The sequence below is a fragment of the Hetaerina americana genome, unplaced genomic scaffold (genome assembly GCF_022747635.1).
Source record: "Hetaerina americana unplaced genomic scaffold, ioHetAmer1.1.p SCAF_12, whole genome shotgun sequence".
NCBI classification, from domain to species: domain Eukaryota; kingdom Metazoa; phylum Arthropoda; class Insecta; order Odonata; family Calopterygidae; genus Hetaerina; species Hetaerina americana.
Genome location: NW_027286292.1, coordinates 6,900,671 through 6,926,068, shown reverse-complemented (window position 1 = coordinate 6,926,068; position 25,398 = coordinate 6,900,671). Strand labels below are relative to the sequence as shown.

Sequence of the window (25,398 nt, the reverse complement as noted above, 5' to 3'; positions counted from 1 at the left end):
ACATTTGAGTGAGATTTCAAAACAGCAAGATCACTCAAAATAAGACAACCCTAGAGACAAAACTTGAAACTTTAAACATTTCAAATTTTATCATTTATAGTAATTCATAGCACTGAAATAATTACACCATGTTATCAACTCAGATATCAGAAAAGCTATTTTAACATAAAAAAGCTTCAAGGATCAATTCTGGCCCCTTTTCATTATTAGAGCCACCATTTTTTAATTAGTGACAGAGTTTAGTAAATTTTCACCGTTCCCCATAAAGAGGCTATTGTATACATCTCATTGATTATAATAATACTTCATTGTTTGGTTGGTCAAGTGCATGACATTGAACATGGTCAGTACAGTGAGGAAAAGGAATAAAATAATAATAATACACAAGAAAAATTATTACATGGTACAAAGTATCACACAAAAGAACACATCATTCTAATTTGCCAACCAAGATTTCCTCTATAACACTTGAGATATAATAACTTCTTAAGTTCAATTCCCAAATCAGTCACAGTGGACTTATTTTTTATGGTCATTGGCAGTTTATTATAAATAAGTGAGGCTGCTAGATGTAGTACTTTCTTATAAATAATGAGTGGTTAATTTTTCAGGTTCACTTTCTCCCTTCCAAGTGTCAAGCATGGTAGAATTTGGTAAAAACAAGCATGCACTGCTGCACTAGAGTTCCCCCAGAAGACAACTCCGTAGGCCAGGTAGGAATGACTTTAGGCATTGTATACTAGTTTCAAGGTCTGAAGTGAGGTAGTTGGGCAAGTTTCCTCATCATGTAAGTCCCAGTGGTCATTTTATTGATTATTTCATCAACATTAGAATACCAGTCAAGATTTTAACGGAGATAATCTCAAAGAAATTTTGTAACTAGACAGGTAACTAAATTTATGTGAATCTCTTATAAGAAGAGGACTCATATTAGGTGAATTAACTTTATTATAGAATTGAAGAAAACATGTTTTATTCTTTTTTAATAGCTAGTTGTTTGACCAACACCAGTTTGACATATTTATCAGAGTATGATGAGCAAAGGAGTGGCTGTGTTAAGGGTGTATTACTCCCCCTAAAACTTACATCTTTACCTTTGAGGCCAGAGGGATTATATCCGACCCTGGCATTGAAATACACTTTCAAATTCTCTTATTTCTCACTTTAAAACCATGTACTCATTAACAAAAACATGGTGTGATATGGTATGCTTGACATTGCCCTATCCGCCATCGTTCCTACTCCTTAGAGTCCTTCCCTCCTCCCCTTCTTCCTCAACCTGCCCCCATTGGCTCTAGTGTTTCCCACCCCTGGCACTTGAATGAAATGGGTGCATTATTGCATCAAAGCTTTTTTGGACTTGTTATGCGTTAGACTCAATAGTAGAAGTCAGCACACAATTGGGAAGTGTTTTTCTAGATGCAAATTTGGTTGCCATGAACATGGCTTATATTAAGTTAACCCCTGGGCAGTTGTTGGTAGCTCTGAAAGAGCTATCTGAGAATGTATCAGGCATGCATTGTGATAAAGAGAAAGACTTCTGAAGTGGTGAGGATTATTTTGTTATTAGTCAATGGTGTTCCTTGCTCTCAGAATCAGTGAACTGTATGTTCCGGTAAAACTTTCAAAAATATCATATTTTAGGGAGCACACAAGGTCTGTAGAGGAGGAGGAGAACCAGATCAAAGAAGCGCAGGGTCCATTCAGCTATACGTAGGGAAAGCATCCTTGCAAGAGGATATCCTTGGGGTTATTGAAGTCAGAGAGGAGGTAGGTAATGTGGGAACAAGGGTTTTACCTTCTACTTGGGGTTGTGAAGATACAAATGCCACTACTCAATCTTCCAGTGCTTCAGAATATGAGAATGTCAATGATATAGTGGCAGATTGAGCTAAATTTTGTAAATTAAATCTTTAGGCAATGGCATATCATTCTGCCATATACTAACTAATGGTGAAATAAAATCATGTAATCAAAGTCTACTAAAACCACATTGAGGTTATTATTCATCATAATATTTTTTTATTAAGCATGATAATCATAATAAAATGCAAAGTTGACATGACACTTGCGCCACCGAGATATTTTTTGGAGCTAACACTTTATAGGATAGTATATTGAAGGGAAACAGTTCGTGTAGCTGCAAATGAAAACGGTTAAGCTAATTTATTTATTAGGTTGATAGAAAATGACAATTTCATTTATTGGGTTGATAGAAAATGACAATCCTGGATACAAAACTTGAAACTTTGTATTAATTTTGAAACAGAATTGGACTAAAATATGCTCTATGGCATAATTACACCTAAAAGTCAATCAGAAGAGTCATGTGTTAAAAATATGGTGACATGGTGGAATGTTTGTGACTCATGGTAGACTAGTGAGTAGTGTTTGCCTACAGACCAAGGGGTCTGGGTTCAAAACTAGATGACTTAGAAATCCACATCTTCAACCAAGATAATCTGTGCCATTTTTGGGCAACTGCAGGCAGCAGAAGAAAGGAAATGGCCTCCCTAACCGGACGTTTGAAATTAACATACAATGGAGACAAATTCTACACTCACATAATACATCAATCTTAAGGTGATTTAATGCAGTTTTTGGAATGAATTTAAAATATAATAATGAATGAATGGCTAATGAATTTTGAGCCTCAAAGAAGATATGGATGAAGAGGTGTTTTATGAAAATGAAATACTTTACCTCATAGAAGGAAGTGGCTGCCTGCTCCAAAATCCCTACTATGCCCCCTTCAGTAAAATACTTTCCTGAGCCTCCTTGTTCAATATTTAGCATGTCCTCAGAAATAATACATTCTTCCAAGGTATTGGGAGATATATTTTCAAATCCCACTGCTCCCTTAGGAAAATATGGTTTCTGTGGTGTTAACGACAGGTATTCTGCCACTAGGGCAGCACAATGAACCATGCACATGCCTGCCTCAGCGTGATTTCCGACCTGTTTGGAAAAAAAATGTTAGCACTGGTTTTAGCTATTGCTCATTCAGTGAGGATAAATTGGCACAGTACAGTACACACACAGTACAGTTTTTGATTGTTTTCTCGAAGAAAAGTTTGTAATCTTTCACTTATGATACCCTCTCAAGCCAATTTTCAGGCTTACTGATTAGAGTAATAAGTAAAAACCAAGTCCTAGATATGTGATTGGAAGAAATCTTAAAAAATTTGTTTAATTGAAACCTGGATGAAACAAATCTCAATTATTTGGCCTCTTCAGTTCTGAAAAGCACCGCTATAGGGGTCATCGGAATGCACAAGCCCTTCCACCATGTCAAGGTTGTAGTCCATGGGAGGGTTATATAGGATAATATTAGATGATATTTTATCATGGTTGATACATGAGTTGGGTGCCAAAAGGGCAAAAGCTTGTGTGGTAGGTAGGAGCTTTGGTGAGGGAGAGGACTAGCAAGCAAGGTTGAGAAGGCAGTGTGTGTGGCAGGGGTTGATCACTGTGGGAAAGAATATGAGAGAGGTCAGTAAAGTGTAAAACTGGGGACAAAGACAAAATACCTTGAGTATTGGGAAGAAAACTTCATTGTGATGATTACTGGTAAAGTAAAACTAGCTCAGCTAAAGACTTTGTCCTCTGAGTAAAATTTTAAGGAGGCAATGTAATCATTCTTGACAATCTCATTAGGCCAAGACATGTAACCCCCTTCAAAATTAATGCTGATAGCCAGTTGTTCTCAATGATATACTTAGGGGTTAAGCTTTTGAAGCTGGGAGCAATTATCTTCTCTCGCTCTCCTGTTCCTATACCAGGGTTAAGTTATGATGACTATCTGATTGGCCACCCCTTGCATTATCCCCTTCCCTTTCTTGAGAAAATGAATTGAGTTCCTGCCATAAAAATTATCTAACATCTACAGCCTCTGAACGATAAGCATCACATACCAGTCTCTGTGAAAGGTGCGTCAGAACTTAGAAGAATGAGAAATTAAAATCATAAGCATTTATCTTTTTCAAATTATGATAATCAGAAGTTCCTCTTCCACTTGCCCTATCTGAGGACACCTACTCACCAGCAAATCCCACTTCAACAGTCAATCAACAAGCATTTAAGGAATTAAAAACATGGAGCACCAATTTACACTATTTTCATTCAACTATTAAGGTAAATCCACACTGAAATAGATAAATTTGTGTTCACTAACAAATCTAGTCGTCTTAATACATTCACATTTCATTGACACACAGCAAGAGGTGATCCATAAAACGATGAAGAGAGATGTGAACAATACAAAGCTGTAGCTTTGTGCTTGCAGTTCTGCAAAAGTGCCAGTGTTTTCTATTTCACCCAGTTCACTTATTCCCACCACGATTGCAGATGCAAGAGGAAATGCAATTCCCAAAATTTAGTGAAAAACAGGAATTAGGAAGCATGGGCTAAAAGGATATTTATTGGGAATCCTGCTCAAACTCTGCCCAATATATTGAAATAAGGTCCATAACACAGATTTCACAATTTTTTTGGGTATGATACATGAAATGCATTAATAGAACTTCTTCATGGTGTGACTAAGGTATTATTCTGCTTCTGTTTGAATAACCCCATTATTAATTCACATTGCTGTGTAATGGGTGAAACATTCTCTGTATTTATATATGTATATATACACATACATACTCTAAATATTATAAATACTATTGAATTATATACTACTTTGAATTAAATAGGAATTACATCAAAGGGTTTCAATGCATTACCTTAAGACTGGAAATTATAAAATTATAAATAATCACTGGAAAATTCACGGAAACTCTTCATTATTTCATTTAAAGACATTTTAAGCTTCTGATAAAGCCAAGATTACAAGAAAGAAGCTAGCTTACCTCAAGATGTTTGTGAGCTATGTTCATCAGCCAAGTAAGCCGCAAGTTTGGTGAGCTACGATGTGCGCCAGCAATCCTATGCATCAAGTCAATCAGCATTTCAGTATCTGGTTGGGCTTCCTTTATTTTGATTGTGTCAGATAATATTACATGTAGACTCATGATTAGCTCTTTTACCTGAAAATAAAATGAAATACACATAATAAAACACTAGCATTTAATACTTGGAGAAAATAAAATGTGGAATTGACTACCCAGTTGTATTAACAGTTGCGGTGAATGCCACCAAATAAATGAGTTACCAATCAACTGCACTATGAGCACCAAGTAAGTGGCTAAAAAGATAAATCTACACATCATAATTTTCTTGTACATTCTTGTCTTTTAAACATGTCCACTGTAAAGTAATCAACCCAGAGATTGGTTTGATAGGTGAGAGTAAAGCTCACTTATTACTAAGTCCTATACAACAAGTGGAATTAACACACCAGGATAGGGGAGCCAGTTCTTTCCTGGTTCCCTGTGATACATGTGGTTTCCCAGTACAATTAAGTATCCAGAAAACCACACAGCTTGGAAGAAGCTAAGGGCATCCATAATCATCTGCATTTGAAATCGGACTCTTCAGTCAGTAGTCAAACACTCTGACAACTCGGCTACTACAACATTAGTGTGGGATGGTGGCCTGATGGGTAGAAAACTGGACAATCAACAGATATTATGTGACTGAGACTTGTCAAAAATTTTGCACAGGGAAAGGAACTGGTCCTCCAATGGTCACCGAGTAAATTTCATTGGCATTAGGGACACAGTTTTGGAGTGAACTCTATCCTTACCAACTGAAACCAATCTTTAGTTTGATATTATTTTGGCGTAAGAGCTGAACTTAAAAAAATGATAGAAAATATTTTATTCACTAATTCAAACAGTGGTACAGTGAGGCTTTTTCATGAGTACAGAAGGTGTAGGAGAATACTGCACTGGATTACCTCCTATTAAAACACTTTGAGGATTTGCACTTCGTGGGGGAATAAACATAGTTTTTGGTGATTCTGATTTGATTCACCAAAAAAATTAGCAATTCCAAATGCTTTTGAATTAATTATCTTGATCCTGGAGTAAATTCATATGCTTCAGTTCTTCATTTTGATATCATCCAATCTGCCCTTTTATCCTATCATCTGAATACCAAAATTTTATATTGGCTTTCATGCAATGAATATTTATCTTGAACCTATTGAAGGACTCAAATCAATTACTTAACTGAGATCAATTTCGGATTTATTTTTGAGTGAAATGTGTCACGCATGATAAATAATTTATTTAATGAAATCAATATCTCCCTTTTCAATCATTTCTATCGCAAACCAGGATATTGCAACAAAGGTAATAGGAAAATAAAAAAACTTTAGAACCTAAAGTTGGACACAAGCGATGATCCCCCTGACCCAAAACTCAAAATATCCATTTCAATGGTTGTTTGGCAGCATCTAATTTTATGACTCTTTGAAAGTTTCCATCAGACATAAGTAACAATGAAGAGAAGATGATAACAAAGAAGATATTTGCAATTGGTGAATGGACAGCCCAATATTGAGAACTGCTATGAGTAATAAAAGTAAAATTGGCATGTTGGATAGTGAAACTCTTACCTTTTGTTTGCAGTGTTTACGCTTGATACTGGCCTGTAACATGCTTACCTGATCTGGAAGTAAAGTGTCTGCATATCTGCTATCTGCTTCAGCATACTTAATAATGTTTTTTAGTGACTTATGAATAGAATCTTCTCTGATCTCCTTGAAGTTGGCAACTAAAGTACTGACAGCAACTGTCAGCTGCAGCTTCACCCAAGTAAAGATCTTTGGAAAAGAAAATGTTGTGTGAGTGCAACAGCTGTAATTTCTGGAAACTAAAACTTAAAGAATTAACATGCTTTGATACCAAAATATCCTACTCTGACTTGATTTTTATCACACACATGACACATCACACTACAACATATCATTACATAATAAAAGATCTCCATTTGGAATTTGGTTGTAGAGTATAAAATATACATAATATTTTATTTTTACATTATACATAGTATTTCACTAGTTCTGTTCTTTGATATTTTCCCCAAATAAAAAGCTGCCCCAATTAACTAGAGGTAAAAATAATTGGATTTCATTGTATTCCATTAAAAAATATACTGATACTCCCAACTTCCTCAAAGACACTTTGTATCCTGCAAATGGCCCACAACTTTAAATATCTGTGTAGGGAACCTGGCAGCATAGTTCACTCATAAAAGTATGTGACAACCTTATAAACAATCTACATGTCCTCAATTATTTCATTGTTGTATCATCATATCATTACAAAGAAAGGGAGCTTGTCTTTTTTCTTAGAAATAAAGCTGATCTCTGCATTGACCGGTTAGCAAGCCAACTGTTAGGCTGTTGCCTGGCTCTCATGCAACAGTTAAAAAAAAAAGTTTATTTTATATTTGATAACTTTAAAGTTTGACAATATTAACATATATTGTTTCGAACTTATTTTTCATCAGCCAAAATCTATTAACTCCAGTCATCCCTGTAATTATGACTTGATTAGAAAAAGAGACCAATATCTTTGTGTAATAGATTTGATTAACAAATTAGGAAACTTACTTGACCCATTTGAAAACTCTGTCTTATCAACAAATATAGAGACAATGAAGCTTGTGTTCGTATTTTACTAACGACAGAGCTACAATGAAGAAGTAGTTGAAGACACAGGTCCTTACACAGCTCACTCTCATCATCAAAAAAAAGTAGAGGAAACTGGAAATAAGTTAAAATACATTATTTTCATTTTATCACTGCAGTTTCATTTACAGTGATAAATTTCAGCTTTTCTTAAGTTTTTCAAGATATACCTGTATTTATGAATTACCTTCTCAACTAAGGACCTTTGAGTAGAGAAGATGCAGCCAAGGACAGAAAAACTCTGAGTCTTACTCAAAGCTGCCAAAAGAGTCCCTATGAGCATCTGCATTGATCTATGCTCATTTTCAGTTCCTCGCAATGCCTGTGAGTATTCAAAGACAAAAAGTATGCATTATTTTTACTTACTAGTAAACATGTTTGATGTCTAACAAAAATGGGCCACCAGAAAAAAGTATTTTTTATTAGGCCATTTCATTATGCTTATATGTATGCCAACCTGGTACTATTCAAATGCTTTGCCTGGTGCCAGGTTGATAGCAGGCAAATTCTCAGAGGCAACAGATATTAATTCAAGCTATAATATTTAGCAGAAAAAGGGAGCTTGTTAACATCCTGCAACCACTTGTCTCAGTATTTAATAGCTGTCTAGCAGCTCAACATTTATTGCCAGGGAAATAAATATATTAAGAATATTCTAGTTTGGCTATTTGGACTGCCCTTGTGTTCTTCTAATTTAAATTGAACCAGATTTTGATATCATAGGCTTTCAGTCTCCACACATCTTATGATGGAACTAGGCACCTATTTTACCATTATTTTTAAGACTCCCTTTTCATTCTTGTTTCCCTAATGTACGAACAATATCTCTATCCAATAGGAGAGTATGGGATAAGTGTAAAAAAGTATTTAGAAGTTTACTGAAGTCAGCCACCATATTAGAGATTACAGAAAATGTGTTGAAAACTGACAGATCGGTTAATGAAGTTGTCAGCATTCTTAAAAGCCTCAAAGTTAGTTTTATTTTGATCCATGTGAAAACATATTTGGCATCGGATCTAAAACTGATCTGACAAGCTATAATGGCTAAATTCCTCCATAATAAATGCTATGGACTGTCCAATAAAAACTCTTCCTACCCAGTTTTCCTAGACTCTTTAAGTAGTTGTATGGGGAAGATATCTCTACAGCCATATTTTATTTCAATGCCTCTAATTTCCTTCTCTTTACTTTTCTCACAATTAAGCACACTTGAACCTAAGCTATCCTCATCTACTTCAGATTCTCTTTCGATGCTTAATCTGGCTGGCCTAATATCCTTACCTAGGTCCCCTATGTAATCTGTTTGTCTCTCTTGAATCTTTTCTGGGTCAACTTTCCTGCCTTATATTTGATAGCTTGCACAGATTTTCCCTTCTTACTTTCTGATACTGCTTTCACCTCCCTGTGTACTGCATCCATTTTACCTGCCCTTTGTCAATTCTCCATATTCTAGCACTCGATCCTCCACCATGATTCCATCACCCTCTTAGCTTTCTATCTCAGGTTATTATTCAACTCTTTGTACTTGCTTCTTCCTAATTCTGTAATTATATTCTTCTATTTCCTTTTCTTGCCTACCTTTTTAATCATATCAACTGGGATTCAGAGTTTTCTTGTTATTTACCTACACACGGTTCCAATAGTTTTGTTGGTGTCTTTTGCTATTCCTTTTTTGAGCTGTACCCATTCTTCCTCTACTGCATTTATCTCACTATTTATACTCGTAATGTTGTCCACTACCTCCTAGTGCTCCTTCCTTTTACTTCAGGTTAATGCTTCTACATTTCATTTCCTCATCTGTCTTCCTTTTTTCATCCTCTTCAATATGGCGTTGTACTTGGGAAATTGTACAAATTAGTACTGCTATTCCTAGATCCCTGCCTAACCATAAAACAAGGTCTGTACAGAAAAAGATGAGACTGATCTTTTTACGCACAAACTGCTTGACGGCTCATAATCAGTGAGGTATCGCCTTATAGAAGTGTCTGTGGGAAGTAAAACACCACCTTCTTTGTGGCTCTTTCTCGAATTTTCTCCAGCGATTCTTGTCTGAGCCTGCACATGCTTGCTGTACAAATTCTTGTGCCATTGAAAATGAAGACATTAGAGAAGCAGCAAGGGTGCATTAAATTTTCTTTTAAACTCAGGAAAAGTGCAACTGAAACTTATGCAATGATTTAAGAGGCATTCAGCAATGACTCTATGGGGTGGGCAGTGTTTTTGTTGGTACAACTGCTTCCAGTCTAGAAAAACCTTGACCAATGGAGGATCAAGACGAATATTGACATCAACAAATGACGCCCACGTCAACAATGTAAATGACTTTTTGCATGCAAACCATATGTTAAAAGTCAGGGAGCTTGCCAATGAAGTTGACATTAGTGTTGGATCATGTTTCACCATTTGACAGAAATTTTGGGCATGCGATGCATTGTGTCTAAATTTGTGCTAAGTGTGTTAATGGATGAACAGAAGCAAAAACGTCTTGACATCAACCATGAACAGCTCGATCGTTCAAATAATGACCAAAACTTCTTTAAAACAATCGTCACAGGTAACAAAACCTGGGTTTATGATTATGATATAGAAAAGGGGCGTTGTATTGGCAGCCAAGGGCTATATTTTGAAGGCTATAAGCATGATTTTATGGTAAATAATAAAATCAAGTTTTTATTCAATGAGTCTAATCTTTTTTTGAACAGTCCTTGTATAATACCCTTTTAGCTTGCATCTTCTAACTGATATATCTCAGAGACCAATGGAATGTTTCATGTATATCCATTTTTATTGAGGTGTTGAAAGCAAGTGCTTCTTATAATTAAACCATTTCTCTGCAGAACTGTATTGCTTTCTCTCTGGGATTATTCCTTGTTCCTAAACCCCAAGCTCACTTTCATCCCTCCACACACCAACCACCACATTCCAATGCCCCATAACCAACTTAAGTTTCCTTTCAGGGACACCAGCAATTATTTCCTCTAATTAATCATACCCAGTCTATTTCTTCTTCCCTATGGCTACTTTTTGGCAAGTATACCTGAATAATGACCAAATATACTGATTCAGCTTTTAATTTTACTAACAATTCTATCACTTCCCTGGTCCAAGTTTTTTATACTTCTTCCTACATTTATGTTCAATAGCATTGCCAATTCTTGCTGGTTCTCTTCTTCTTCAATGTATATTATTCTGTCATTAACACTGGTAATTCCCACTTTCATTCCATATCACCTCACAAAGCCCTAAAATGCCTGTATTTCCTCCCTCCATATCCCACCTTGTAGTTGATATTTTCCCTCTATTCAATGGTGTCCTAACATTACAAGTCTCATTATAAACTGGTTTTCTCCTCTTCTTCGTTTTCTTTTCTCATGCTGCTGTCAATTTTGCTTGGCAAGGGTTTCATGAGATTGTTTAATGAAAGCCCATTGTTGGGCATGACACATGGTCCAGGACACTGAATCCCTCAGTAGTCAGGACTCATTTCTATACTTGTGTCCATCATAATTTCTAGTGATATATAATTATATATATAATTGAAGTAGTTTCCCATTTCTTTCCTCAATTATTATTATTAGGTAATCTACCGGTTAAGGTAGGTGTTTGGATGGACACAACTACCAAATAAATATTTTGTGACTCCTAACAAAACACAATCCAGCAACCTACTCTACATCAAGTCCCTCTTCATCTCCAAGTACCTCCTTCCTCCCTTCATCCTGTCCAACATCCCTATCCTGTTCCTGCCCTTTCCCCGTTTGCCTAACATTCTCCCCTCTATTACAGTTTTCAACTTCCCACTGCCGATCAATACGCCCCTCATCCATTTTTCCTGCATCCATAGGATTTCTCCCAACAAACCCCTCTCTTTGCCTACCATACCAAGTACTTCCTCATTTGTTTTCTTCTCGGTCCATTTCACCTTCTCCATTCTTCTCCACACCCACATTTCAAAAGCCTCCAATCCATGTCTATCCTCCTGCTTCAATGACCATGTTTCCGCGCCGTACATAGCTATGCTCCATATCAAAGTTTTTACGAGTCTTTTCTTAACATTCTTACTCAACGTCCCTGTCATCAACTCCCCCTCCACCTTGTGAAAGCCTCTTTGCCTGGTGCAATTCTTCTCCTAACGTCCATACTACTTTAACCATGTTGGTCCAAAACACTTCCAAGATACGTAAACTATTCTACCTGCTCTAGTTTTTGCCCTACTATTTAATGTTTAGCTTAGCCTATTTCTTTCTGGAAAATCGCATAACCTTTGATTTATTAATATTGATTCTCATCCCATACCTGTCGCACTGAATTTCCAATTCACTCAGCAATGCTTGCAACCCCTTGGCTGACTGACAAACTAAAGCTTGATCATCAGCGAACCTAACTGATTTTACGTATTCCCCGCCCACTTTCATTCCTACCTCCAGTTCTTCCCATGCCTCTTTAATCATTTCCTCTGCATACAGGTTGAACAGCAACGGTGATAATGGGCAACCCTGCCTTACACCTCTTCCTAACACTGCCCATTCGGACTCCCCATTCCCCACTCGCACCTGAGCAGTCTGAGACATGTACAGGTTACGGATTAGCCTCCTTTCCCTCCAATCTATTCCTATTTTCTTCAATATACTCATTAGTTTTTCCCAATTCATTCTATCAAACGCTTTTTCGAAATCTACGAAACAGGCAAATACTTCCTGATTGTTTCCTATATTCCTCTCGATTAATGATCTCATTACTGCAAAGGCATCACGTGTACCTCTCCCCTTCCTAAACCCAAACTGATCATCCCCTAAGTAATCATTTGCCCTACTCTCTATCCTTTTGTTGATGATCCTGAGAACAACTTTAGCTGCGTGGGATATCAAAATTATTGTCCTGTAGTCCTCACATGATGTAGCCCTTACCTGGAACTAAAACTGATCTCACAAAGTCTTCTGGCCAGATTTCTTCCTCATAGGTGCTACGAATCAGCCATATAGCCTCTTCCTCCCACATTTTCCTAAATCTTTTAGTAGTTCCACAGGAATGTCATCCACCCCCACGGCCCCATTTAGTTTCATCTCCCTTAATGCCCTTTCTATCTCATCGTTGAGTATGCCTGGACCTAAGCTATCTTCCTCTACATCATGTTCCTTTTCTATGTCTAACTTTGTTGGTCTAAGTTCTTTACTATATAGTTCTTCCATATATTTCTCCCATCTCTCTTGGATCTTTCCTGTGTCAACTATTACCTTACCCACCCTATCTCTAACTGTTAGCATAGGTCTTCCCTTCTTACTTCTTGATAAAGGTTTAACTTTGCTGTACAGCGCACCAATTTCACCCTTCCTCAGCAAACTTTCCATATCCTCGCACTGCGTCTTCTACCATGCTTCTTTTGCTTTATTTGTTACCCATCTCAATTTATTATTTAACTCTTTGTTTTTAGTTTTGCCTAACTCAGTATTTACATTCTTCCATTTTCTCCTCTCATCCATCTTTGTAATCACCTTCCTCAATAGCATTTTAAATGGGACATCTATTTTTATCCTTTCCATCATGTAAATGGCTGCACCTCTGGAGTCAGACACCTTTTGTACCAACCTCATCAAGGAACAGACACAACATGATTAAATTTCTTCTAGCTTCTACCCTTCAACCTGCTTGGCATAGGTGACCCTACCTTGCAATTATCATTGTTGCCAACAGCACAGCTCTAAGGGTAATCATAGTGCACAAGAGCTTTCCCCAAATCAAGGTTGTAGTCCACAAGGAGGGATGGCAACCATATAAAGTTGAAATACATTTTTATGACAGAGAACCATAAGCCCATTAATTCTAAAAAATATTATCTCGCACACTTACCTCAGCAAACAACTCAAGGCAGTCTAACACAATTAGACTGACTTCTGCAGCTAGGTCACCATATCTGTTTACATCAGCATCTCTTTCTTTAAGAAATTCCATTTCTTTTTTGCAAAGAGTATCTGAAATATTAAAAAAGCTAGAAACAGACATGGATCATGGAAAAGGACTGTAAATGATAACAAAAACAAAGATAAAGTTTTCCACATGTTTAATCACCAGTGATTATAATTCACTCCGTTATTTTCATATTACCATTCCAAGTATATATGTATATTGAAAATAGGAGAGTTTGGGGGGGTGCAGAAAAGGGCTAACCAAATTGGGTTTTGAGCGAGCAACTGACACCATTAAGGATTAGAGAAGCTCTGGGAATGTAGTGAAGGTATGTATAGGAGGAGGAGGTGGGACCCCAGTGGTGGTGGAGGATGGATCATAAAGGTTCAGGCATACACAATCTTAATGTGAATGAAACTTACATAGGTACCAAGCGTATAAAATAAACCTACACCTTTGCAATTAGAAAATTACCTCAGCTGTCAGTCACCTGCCCTAATTACTACTACTATCTTTGCAGTTAAGTAAGCAATGACTTAGAATCACAACTTATTTTAAGAAGTCTAAAAGCAAAGTCTGAGCAATGTTTTTGCCTGTAATCATTTTATTTTATTGCTCCATTTGAATTTAAATCAACTGAAATAAAATATTAATTACAATTTTGAATACTTTCAACGACTATTAACCATATTACTTTATTTATTAAACATACCCCAAGTTCGTACTTTAAATGAGAATTTAGAGCTTTATTAGTGGCAGTTCACCAGTTGAGGAAGGTTTATGATGATGGACACTAACCACTGTTATGCTTTAAAACCTTGCCTGACACATTAATAAAGAAGTTAACATTCTAGACTGCAACAAACCATTCTCCAATGCCATTTACTTTCTGCCACTCTTCATTCAGCCTTATATGTCAACTCTCTTTACTTCTGACTTACTTACCCAACATTTTTCCCTTTTCAACAACTCATTGCCACGCAATATACCATACATCCACTTCATGAGTGATGTAACTGTGCCACTTATGTTGGAAAGCAATATCAGTCTTGGTATTCTTGTGGCTAATATTTGATGTTTAGCTATACAAATAAGATTTTTAGTGCCTCTGTATTGGAATAGAGTTGCCTTAATAATGAGCAAATCTTTCTAATTTTCTGGTTTTATTTCTCAATCACCCAGCAATTACTTTTTATGCCATCAATGACAAAGATTTATGCACAACTATTAAAGTGAATTTTTATGGCAATTAAAATTATCTCCTACCTTATTTATATAAACTGTAACCTACCAGGAAATTTTCATGGTCCTTTTATCTTCAAGTAAGGCTCTGTAACTAAAGAAGAACTGCAGTATCCATTCCTTTGGAATAAGAGGCTAATAACATACTTATAACCTAGTTTTTTTATTGCATTTCCATTTAGGCTGTCTTGTCTCTTTTTCCTGATACACGTGCCTTTTGTTTTAATTTTTTACACATTTGTACACATGTTAGTCTGTCATTTCAATATTATCATTATTATTTTGTTTACCAAAAGGCGAAGAAAACTGTGTTAACCTGAGTTCTCAAATAGCCAATGGCAGTGACTCTAGAAACCTTTTCTTATAAAGATAGGAGAAACTTATCAGAAGAATGACACCCATTATAATATGTACTCACCTCCAATGCTTGAGCTAAGATATCCCTTGGATATTTCTTTATTATGTTGAAATGGAGACTCCAATGTGCTTATATTGCAGAGGGATATCGAATGAACTTTATTATAAAGTGCTCTGTTAGACTGTTTTAAGAAAATAATGTGAATTATTAAAATCAAGTATATTAAATGGGAAAAATAAAATTAGTCATTATATTTTGAATGAACAATATGAATCGTAAATTCATTTAATATTCCATTTTAATACTTGAATTCTTTCATTAGTATAAATAATTATCCCAAGACTTAAAAATGATTACAATAGCACTTATGGTGATCCATAATTCAGTAATTTACAATTGTCGATCCATTGTTCCCAGCAAGAGGCCTCCCCTCCTTTTCACTCACATTCATTATTCTCTCACATGTTAGTGACTAATCACATTTAATCCAATGCACAAGTTTTCCTTCCCCACTCATGAAATTTACTAACATTACTTATAATTGTGTAACTGCACTATGACGAGTCTTCTAAATCACTACTCCATATTAGTTCAATCTGAGCGAGTGATGCTGTATGGCAGAATTATCATGGCAAGCCATACATTTTTCAAAGTTTTTCAACTTCCACTATTGTAAATGTGCTAGCCTTAAATAGTGTGTACATTTTACAGAAGATATAAGTTTTCTTTTCTATATTGAAAAAATGTAATTAAAAAATATATATATTTTAATTACATTTATATATAAAAAAACCATAATCACAGTTATCAACCTGAAGGTCGGTTTAGTAGGTGATGGTAGAGATCACCCAGTACTAAGCCCTATACAGCATGTGAAAATTCACACATCAGGGTAGGGGGGCCAGTTCCTTTCCCTGTGCCGGTTATGGTTTCCCAGGAATACCTGGTACCCGAAAAATCACATAGCTTGGGTGGAGCTGCAGGTGCCCAGAATGCCTTGCCTGGGAATCGAACCCGGGACCCTCCTGTCAGTAGTCCAACGCACTACCCCCTGGACTACCGTGACCCACTATATATATAGGTCATTGAAACTCATTGAAAATTAGAACAATCAAATAAAACCTTAAATTGGAAGAAGCATTCTTTGTTGATCATCACACTGGTGAATAAAATATCAATGTAATCTATTTTAAAAATAACATTTTTTGTGAATAAAAAATATACAAATATACTTCACTTCATTGAAGTCTATGAAAAATTCAACTAACACAATAAAAACATGATTTATTATAACAAATATCTCAGATATGGTGAATTCCATTGCACTTAATGAATTGATTCACATAAAATGATAAATTCAAACCTCTGAAATGAAAAATGGAATTGAATGGATGAACTGAAGAAAAGTCTAGAGATATTTTCTTAGAAAGAATGCCATCATCTTTTCCTCATTTCAAAGCAAAATAAGAAACAAGCCTAAATATTCTCACCCATAGAACAAGCAAAGTGAACTAAATTTAACAAAATCCATGACTGCCTCCTCTTGCTTTCTTTCTCACTTCCCTCACATCCATCACTTCAACTTGGCTCTCCCTTGTCATATCTCCGGTAATTAAAATGGCTACTGGCTTTTTCCATGACGTCAAGAGTTCATTCTTCAAATTTCACAGCATTTTCTTTGCCCTTGTTTGGTTCTACAAGCCCTTTTGTTCTTTATCCTCCTGAAAAACCCTCTATCTTTATCTCATCACTGATCTTTTTACTCTGCTTTTATCTGCTAGGCTTTCATAACTTAAGTGTTTTTGGTATTGCTATACAAAAAATACAGACTTCCTATTTTGGATTGTCTTCTTTGCATGAATTTTTCCAGATCCCTCAATGAATGCCGGAGTGCTTTAATTACTAATCCATTGAGGCATCTGCTTATACTGTGAATATTGAATACACGGTAGGCTCGAATCCCAGACATGACATGTTATTTTTATACTCCAAAATTCTTGCATTTGTGTGCATATCAGTGGGTCACTCTGCTCAAGTTACCCTTGTGAGACTTCCTGCATTGTCTTTGACTTTGACAGAGGTAGATACATATGCTCTTTGATGTCAGGTATAATCTCATGGACTGTAGCAAAACCAACATGACTATGATTACAATGAGACACTGTATGCATGGTAATTCATTAGAAAAACCTGTTCCCATAGTCATTTGATATTCACAGGGTAAGATGCTTTGGTAGCTTAAGGGATCAAATACTTGGCTGGAATATGAGGTATCTGGGTTTGAATCCAAGGTAAGTCAATTGAAATCAAGGAGAATAATTTCTACCCTGAAATACTTACATTCGAAAATTTATCCTTTATTTGAAAAATGAAAACTTTTTTAGCAAAGAGAATTTTAAAAACGTTTAATGAGGTAAGCTGAGAAGGATTTTTGTGCCATTAATTTCCCATCCCTAATTAAATCACCAGGCTAAGCAAAACAGCATGACTACAATGAATTACTAACCAAGGACTATTTCTTTGAAAGGTTCACTTCGCACTGTACATCACCATATTTGCAAAAACTGGACTTCACTTACTCAGTGTCATATTGTCTCCAGATTTTTCTTATGCAAAATTTCCTCCCATTCATATGCCTCACTTGAAGGGAAGGCTTGGCAAAAAATAACAAACTTAACAAGTGCATGCGTTTTCTTAAAAATATTAAACTGTTTCCAATGATACTATTAAAATGTTAATGAAGATTAATGACAATAAGTATACATATAAAGTGCTTGACTAAGTTTATCAAGTACTTCAATTTGGGGCAGAGATTTTAAATAGAATTACACTCACAAAGGATATCCAAAAAACAAAACTTTAGATTTTGCACCACATATCATGCATAAATTTCAAACTGTAAAAACACTACTAAAGGAGTCTCAAAGGCTCCACATATGATGTTTATGGATCATGCAACACTATTTTCCTTTAAATACAGATTATTTTCATTTATCATTCTGTATGATAGGAAAATATCATTTAAAATGCATTAAAAAATAATTTTATGATATCCCTGGAACAACATCCTATTCCGAACTTCCCAGACTTTTCCTATTTCCCAGTTTTTCTGATTGCTGGCCACCCTGACATGTAAGATTCCCATAATTATACATTCTATAGCTTTATAAAAGATGGAACTGCTATCATGGTGCATAAATATATACTAAAATTTGTTTCATCGATAAAACAGATTTTTGCACACTAGTATATTCCCAGAAATTACCAGTAACAAAATATGATTAGACACCTACCCTGTACTCAAAGTATGTGAGGCATATCACTAGTACTTCTAAAAGATGACTGAACTGATTTGGAGAGATCTCATGGAGACTTGATTTCAACATTTCTTTATCAACATTCTTCAGGACCCAAAGAAAGCATAATAAGAGGCTGTGTGTTTCTTCAGCACTAAAATAAGAAATACTTTCCTGAAATATAAAAGATTATGTCATTCAAATGTACCTCAATCAGCTACAGAAATTGTTAAAAAATTGCAAGCACAATTTTGTGATTGAGACTGCTACTTTGATTTTCATACCTCGCCCCTGCTATACCTTTCACAGTCAACAGGAAAAAAAAATGAAGATTTTGATACATTGATTGTATTTACTTCTGGTACTACTTCCGAGGATGACATGCTTTTCTTAATAGTCTCCTCTGTAAATTAAAATTGAAATATATATTATACATGTATAAATTGCACAGTTTTCATACAAGGGTAGTTTGAAAAGTCATGCAAACTCAGAGATATGTCATCACTGGTGTGCATTGAAGTTATTTTCCGTTAAGAGCATCTCTTGAAGGTAAATTTTTCAGCAAGATGAACCTATGTTTGCCATTCATTTGAATCGAGCAAGTTGAATGTTCTTATAAAAATGGATGAAAGAGAATTTTGCGTCTTAATCAAAAATTATTTTATGACAGGCAAATTGCCTTAGCATAATAAAGAGATACTTAACACTATGGTGAATATGTGCCTTTGATTAGAGTGGTTTGTAAGTGATTTTAAAAAATTGGGTGTGGAAATTTGCTGTATGTTCTGGACACCCTGTTGAAGTCACTACTCCAGAAATCATTGATTAAATCCATGATATGATGATAGATTGCAGAAGAGTGAAGGCATGTGAGATTGGTAATGCTGTAGGTATCTGAAGGGAATTGGTGCATAAGATTTTGCATCAACATTCCTATTTTGGAATTTAATTCCTACCCCTTCCTTGCTTGCCTAGTGTTCTCCTCTCTATCAGTCTTCAACATTCCATTGCCAATCACAATCCATCTTCCCTGCTTCCTTTGAATTTCTCTCAACAATCTCCTTTCCTCCCCCACCATACCTAGCACTTCCTTCTTTGTTTTCCTTTCTGTTTACTTCATCTTTTTTATCATTCTCCACACCCACATTCCAAAAGCCTTCATTCTATGCCTATCATCCTGCTTCAATAACTATGTTTCCGCACCATTAAAAACTATGCTAACTATTGAAGTTTTGACGAGCCTCTTTTTAACATACTTACTCAATGTCCCTGGTATCAATTCTCTCCTAGTGAAAGCTTCTTTGCCTAATGCCATTCTTCTTCTTCCCAATGCAATTCTTCTTCTTATGTCCCTCCTTCTTTGACCATTTTGATCCAGAACATTTCCAAGATAGGCAATCTGTTCCACTAGCTCAGGTTCATAACCTCCTGTTTTAGCATTTAGCTTAGCTTTTCTCTTTCTCAAAACCTGTATAAAATTTGTTTTATTTACATTCATGTTTTCCCAATACCTATTGCAATGACTTTCCAATGCTCTCAGCAGAGTTTGCAACCCGTTGGCTGAGTAACAAAATAAAGCTTGATCATCTGCAAACCTAACTGATTTTATGAATTCCCCACCAGGTTTCATTACCATATCCAGTTCTCCCCATGCCTCTTTAAACATTTCCTCCACAGATACGTTGAACAGCCCAAGTGATAATGAACGCCCATGTCTTATCCTAACGCTTAGGATTCCCACTGTACATCTACCACTTGCACCAGTGCAGTCTAAGCTGCACTGGTGCAAGTGGCTAAACCACTTGCTGTGAAAAAGTCTCCTATCCCTCCAATCTCCTCATATTTTCTGTGATACATTCATTAATTCTACTCAATGCATTATATCAAACACCTTTTGCAATTCTACGAAACAGACAATTACTCATATTGTAATTTCCTCTCTATTAGGGACATTATTACTGTAATAGCATCATATGTGCCTCTCCCCTTCCTGAACCAAAATATTTATCCCCTATGTCATCATTTGCTCTGCTCTCCATCCTCCTGCCAATGATATGGAGAACCACTTTAGCTGTGAGTGAAATCTAAGTTATTTTTTGTAGTCTTCAGATATGGCTGCATTTCCATTTTTTGGAATAGGAACTAACACTATTATAATGAAATCTTCCAGCCTCATTCCTCCCTCTTAAATGCTGTAAATTATTCCATAAAAACCCTTCCTCCCATGACTTCTTAAACCATTAAGTAGTTATAAGGAAATTAAATCTAATCACATGGCCTTAGTTGATTTCAATTCCCTTAATGTCCTTTCTATCTTGCCATCTAGGATGTATGGAGCCTTCCTCATCTATGCCATATTCTCTTTTTATGTCTAAGCTTTCTGGGCTAATGCCCTTACCATATAGTTCCTCTATATATTCCTTCCATCTCTCTTGAATCTTTCCTGGCTCATTTAATAATTTTCCCACCTTTTATTTGGTATGAACAGATTTTACCTTGGTATTACTCAATTCAGCCTAACAATAGTCATGATTTTTGCGGGGCCTGCATGTACAGTTTTTGGTTGATCTCACCCAAACTAGGAATTTAATTTGCTTTTAAATATAACTTAGCAAGAGGCACTGCCACCTTGTCCTGTACCTAAGGTGTAATGGAGGGCTTCAATGGATTTTACTCTGATAAAATCACAAAAGTTCAACTGACAATTATCATAATAATATTTAATCCAATTTTATTCAGAGTTGTCCAATTCAATCCAAACAAAAGAGACAAGTATGAACGTTGATAGGAGCTGAAGACAAGTTGTCCAACTCCAGCTCTATGGCAAACAAAAACTGATCTCACAACTCAAGGGAACATCATCCAAATCAGGAATTCCTAATTTTATATGATGTTCATAATTTGCATGTCAACAGCTAAATGCTTCCAAAAACATTGGCCATTTTCTCAATCCTTAAAAGAAATTGATTTATTCCAAAATTTTTACTGATATTCCTGACAAAGAGACCATCCTGAGAATTTCAAGTTATCAGAGTTTTTGACAAAGGTAATTGTACAACAGACCTCCATTAAAATATTATGCCAGTTTTTTAATCAAAATATACTACTTCATTACACTGGTCTTTTGATGACAATATGATTAAAAATTTCCATTGGTTGCCGTGTAAATAAATATTACCTTAAATGTATGTTTTACCTTATATGAGTTGGTTATTGCAGTTGAGGAGCTCAAAAAATCCATCAGACAGGTATTAAGTCATTATTACTCCGTGTGTGTATTTATAAATGAGGTCTGTCCAGAAAGGATTCAGCCATGCAATATTTTGAGAAGAATAGCCTACCCAGAACAATGAGGCCTTAGTCCCCTTCAAAATACTCCTCTTGGAACCTTACACACTAATCCCAACATCTCTTTCACTTTTCAAAATAATCCACCGCTCCTTTTTTGGAATGGTCATCAGCTGCCTTGTTGATTTCTCTTTTTTCTCGTCAATGCCATGGATTTTGCTACAGTTGCAAGGGATTTGCTCCAAGCTGCAAATGATGACTCAGGTTTTCTAAAAAAGCTCACAACTGGAGATGAGTCATGGGTCTATGGCTAAAATCCTGAAACAAAATCCCTGGTGTTGGTTGACAAGATAATGGAAAATGTGATGAGGCAGCCGGTGACCATTCTGAAAAAGGACTTTGCTGATTGTTTTGAAAAGGGGAAGAGATGCTGGGATAAGTGTGTGAAGTCCCAAAGGGAGTACTTCAAAGGAGACTAAGGCCTCATTGTTCTAGGTAGGCTGTTTTTCTCAAAATATTGCATGGCTAGATACTTTTTAGACAGTCCTCTTACACTCACAAACACAAATAAACATATGAACTATGTACATACATATATAAAAATAGTCATTCAGATTTGAGATACAGTTTCAGAGATATGTACTTTTCAGAGCAAAAAAAGGAAAGAATCTAGTTTACTGATACATTACATTTACAATTATTTGCACTTACCAAATGATTTAGTCTTGGCTAATTTAAGCCTAGGTAAGTTTCTCATTGTAATTCCCACAATTGGAGTAAACAGAGCAGCTAAAATCAATTTTTCTTTAGGAGATTGGAAATGTCTATCTCTATCAAACCTGCTCAGCAGGCTAGTTAATCCTTTGATGGCTTTTTCGTGGAATGGTGCAATCCTATAACAGTAATATTATTTATATTCAAATCAAATAACACACGTGATACATAAAAACAACACATGTAGAACGACTAGGGTCTCAGAGGCAAAATAATATCAGTTTTGTTTTACCTCATAATTTCTGCATTGGCAAACAAATTTAAAAAGATTAAACCCTAATGGTAAGTACTAGTTTTCAAAGACTAGAAGTGTGTCTGATCTTCAAGGGAGAATTTGATTTTTGAAATCAACACCAAGAGCCATAGAAATAAAAAATGCATAAGAATAAAATACTTTAATGTATACTTTTAGTAATCATTAGATGTAATTCTCCAACCAAATTGTTACTGAGCAAATATCCACAACATTATGCAAGACAAAGAAAAACAAAGCTGCAGCTTAAAAATTATGGGTACATTGAAAGATGCAAAATTCGGGGCTCTAAAAAGAGGCCATAGTTGACAAAAGATTAAGAAGATAAGTTATAGATATGACAATAAATTTAAATCTACATAGAGAAAGGACACGAAAACATGTGGTATAGGAAAAATTATTTACTGCTCATTATGTTAAAAACTGCTTATTTTGACACTGGATATTTCAACGACAAATGGATATTCTAACAGTAAATTCAAAGACCATTGCAATACATATGCAACAAATTCAGACTAAAGACTCCAATTGAGCACATATGGATTGGCAAAGCAAAGAGAGCTTGATAACATTTTACTATCTGTTAAAATATTAATCTTGTTTTGGGCATGACTTTTTTTTTGCCTTTTATCATTATTCAATCGAAAGTAGTCAAGATCCCTCAGACACATATCTATACATACGCATGTACAACTGATGAGAACGGTGACCTAAAATATCAATTTCTATTAAATACATCAATCCTAATGGGCTTCATTAGAACCTACAAATAGACAAAGTCTACAGTGTACACATAAATTGCCAATATGCATTGCTGATATGTCTATTCATAATATTCATTCATATATTTTCATGAATCATTCAAATTCATCCTTTCTACACAAGTCAATGAGAATTGGCAAAAATAAAAAGAATCATTGATTTCTAGAAAAAAAGCAAATCATGGTTAAACTTACTCCATTGATAGGTAATTTTGAAAACAATTAATCAGCAATCCAGCCAAAAAATAGTTCTTCTTGAAAGTCAATGACAGCTCAAAAAGAGTCTCAAAGTTTGGCCGGCTTCCGAGAGTCATTGAGACTTTACTGTAAATATTTTCTTTGTCATTTAAAAATCCTTCATTAGATGCAAGACTGCCAAAGAAATTCAGAGGAATAAACTGCTCATGTTGGCAGATCACATACAAAAAGTCAAGCTGGAAGAAAACAAAAGGAGCATAAAAATGTTTGTACTGCATTATGGGTGGAAAGAAACAATTGAGGATAACAAGGATCAAAATCAATTATGGGATAGAAGGCATTTTAATACTTCATTACCTTATACATTTGAAGGTCTGCTGGAATTTTAGAGTAGAAATTCTCTATCATTAAAAGAACCCATCCTCTGTCAATCACTCTGAGTAAATCACTCAAAAAATGGGCTGTGCTTACAATCAAATGCATTCCCATCTATGAAAAACAAAATAAAAAAGGAAAGCATTTTATAACAATTCCAGTATATTAAAATCATGCATTGCTGATGAAAAAATGTAACACAGATTAGAAAGATGCATATGAGCTGATGAATGAGACAGTGATTTCTACTAAACCATATCTCATTGTTATTACTTCATGGCTATTTACAGCTATGGCTTAATGCTTAATTACATAATGAGCAACCAATTTTATTTAGGTGTATGTCATTTACAAATCATGGTAAGGGGGACTGGTTTATCCCACATGCTAGCATTCACCACATGGTTGGTTACTGAGTAATGGAGATCCAAAACTTGGCATGTGATAAGCAATGATTTCTAGTTTCCCTGAATGCTGCATGAAGTCTAACATCTGGGAAAATATTGTGGCTGGTGTGCCTCACAATAGAGTGTGAAAAGTAACTTAATTCACACACCTGCATGATTTCAAACTTTCGGCTAAATCCAAAGCCATTCTTGTCCATTAAGAGACTAACCTCATCCACTAGCTATCCCTAAAAAATTCAACAGTGAAATGAATTGAGCACCAAAAAGACAGCATATGAGATGGCAGCATAATAGCAATGAGGATCAGTTTTAGGAGTCAAAATGTGTACAAAAGGTGAAGAAATAATGAAACAGCAACATGAATAAGGTATATTTTACATGAAAAAAGGCACCCTTAATATCAAACTACTTCATTTGCATTTGTTTTATTCACTAGCCTCCAATCTAAAGACTGTGAGCAGGTGGGGGCTACCCACAGGAATCTGAGTCAGATCTGACTTTAATTACTGCCTTCCCACTAACTACCAACAGACAATATGGTGCCATGTTTCACATTACACACACCCCAATGGTGGATGCAACTATCAAATGAAGCCACTGATAGCATTCCATCACTGAATGGAGAGGTTACCGAACATGAAGGCAAAAGAGAGAAAGTGAAGACATTAACAAAGGAGATGAGGCATGGTGAAGGATGGAGTGAAACTCAGAGAAGCAACTTGAATCCAATGCAGCTCACTTGGGAGAGATGAGTGGTGGAAGACACTGGACTGATACTAACTCACCCCTTGGAATGCGAGCATTCAAGCTTTCTTCCCTTCAAAGTGATAAATCCTCAGATTTCTGGGTTTGACTTTTTCTTGTGGCATATAATAGTCTTAAAATAGATGCAGAGTTATGCAATTTGGATAGCACACATAGAAAACTAATTCTTGTTATGGTAATAACACAAAAATGACC

General features: G+C 35.6%; 1 protein-coding gene across 1 annotated transcript in view; it reads right to left on the bottom strand.

Annotated features, from left to right (window-relative positions):
* Positions 1 to 5,315: 5,315 nt before the first annotated feature.
* LOC139685795 (dedicator of cytokinesis protein 7-like) overlaps positions 5,316 to 25,398 on the bottom strand; it is a 95,832-nt gene continuing 75,749 nt past the window's right edge. Inside the window, exons 15-25 of the mRNA XM_071582913.1 lie at positions 24,014 to 24,145; positions 23,654 to 23,892; positions 22,382 to 22,563; positions 18,667 to 18,785; positions 18,380 to 18,556; positions 15,147 to 15,267; positions 13,430 to 13,551; positions 7,770 to 7,904; positions 7,505 to 7,657; positions 6,554 to 6,712; positions 5,316 to 5,456 (exon numbers count right to left, since the gene is read on the bottom strand). Coding sequence (XP_071439014.1) covers positions 5,316 to 5,456; positions 6,554 to 6,712; positions 7,505 to 7,657; positions 7,770 to 7,904; positions 13,430 to 13,551; positions 15,147 to 15,267; positions 18,380 to 18,556; positions 18,667 to 18,785; positions 22,382 to 22,563; positions 23,654 to 23,892; positions 24,014 to 24,145 — 1,680 coding nt within the window. The remainder of the gene's footprint in view (positions 5,457 to 6,553; positions 6,713 to 7,504; positions 7,658 to 7,769; positions 7,905 to 13,429; positions 13,552 to 15,146; positions 15,268 to 18,379; positions 18,557 to 18,666; positions 18,786 to 22,381; positions 22,564 to 23,653; positions 23,893 to 24,013; positions 24,146 to 25,398) is intronic.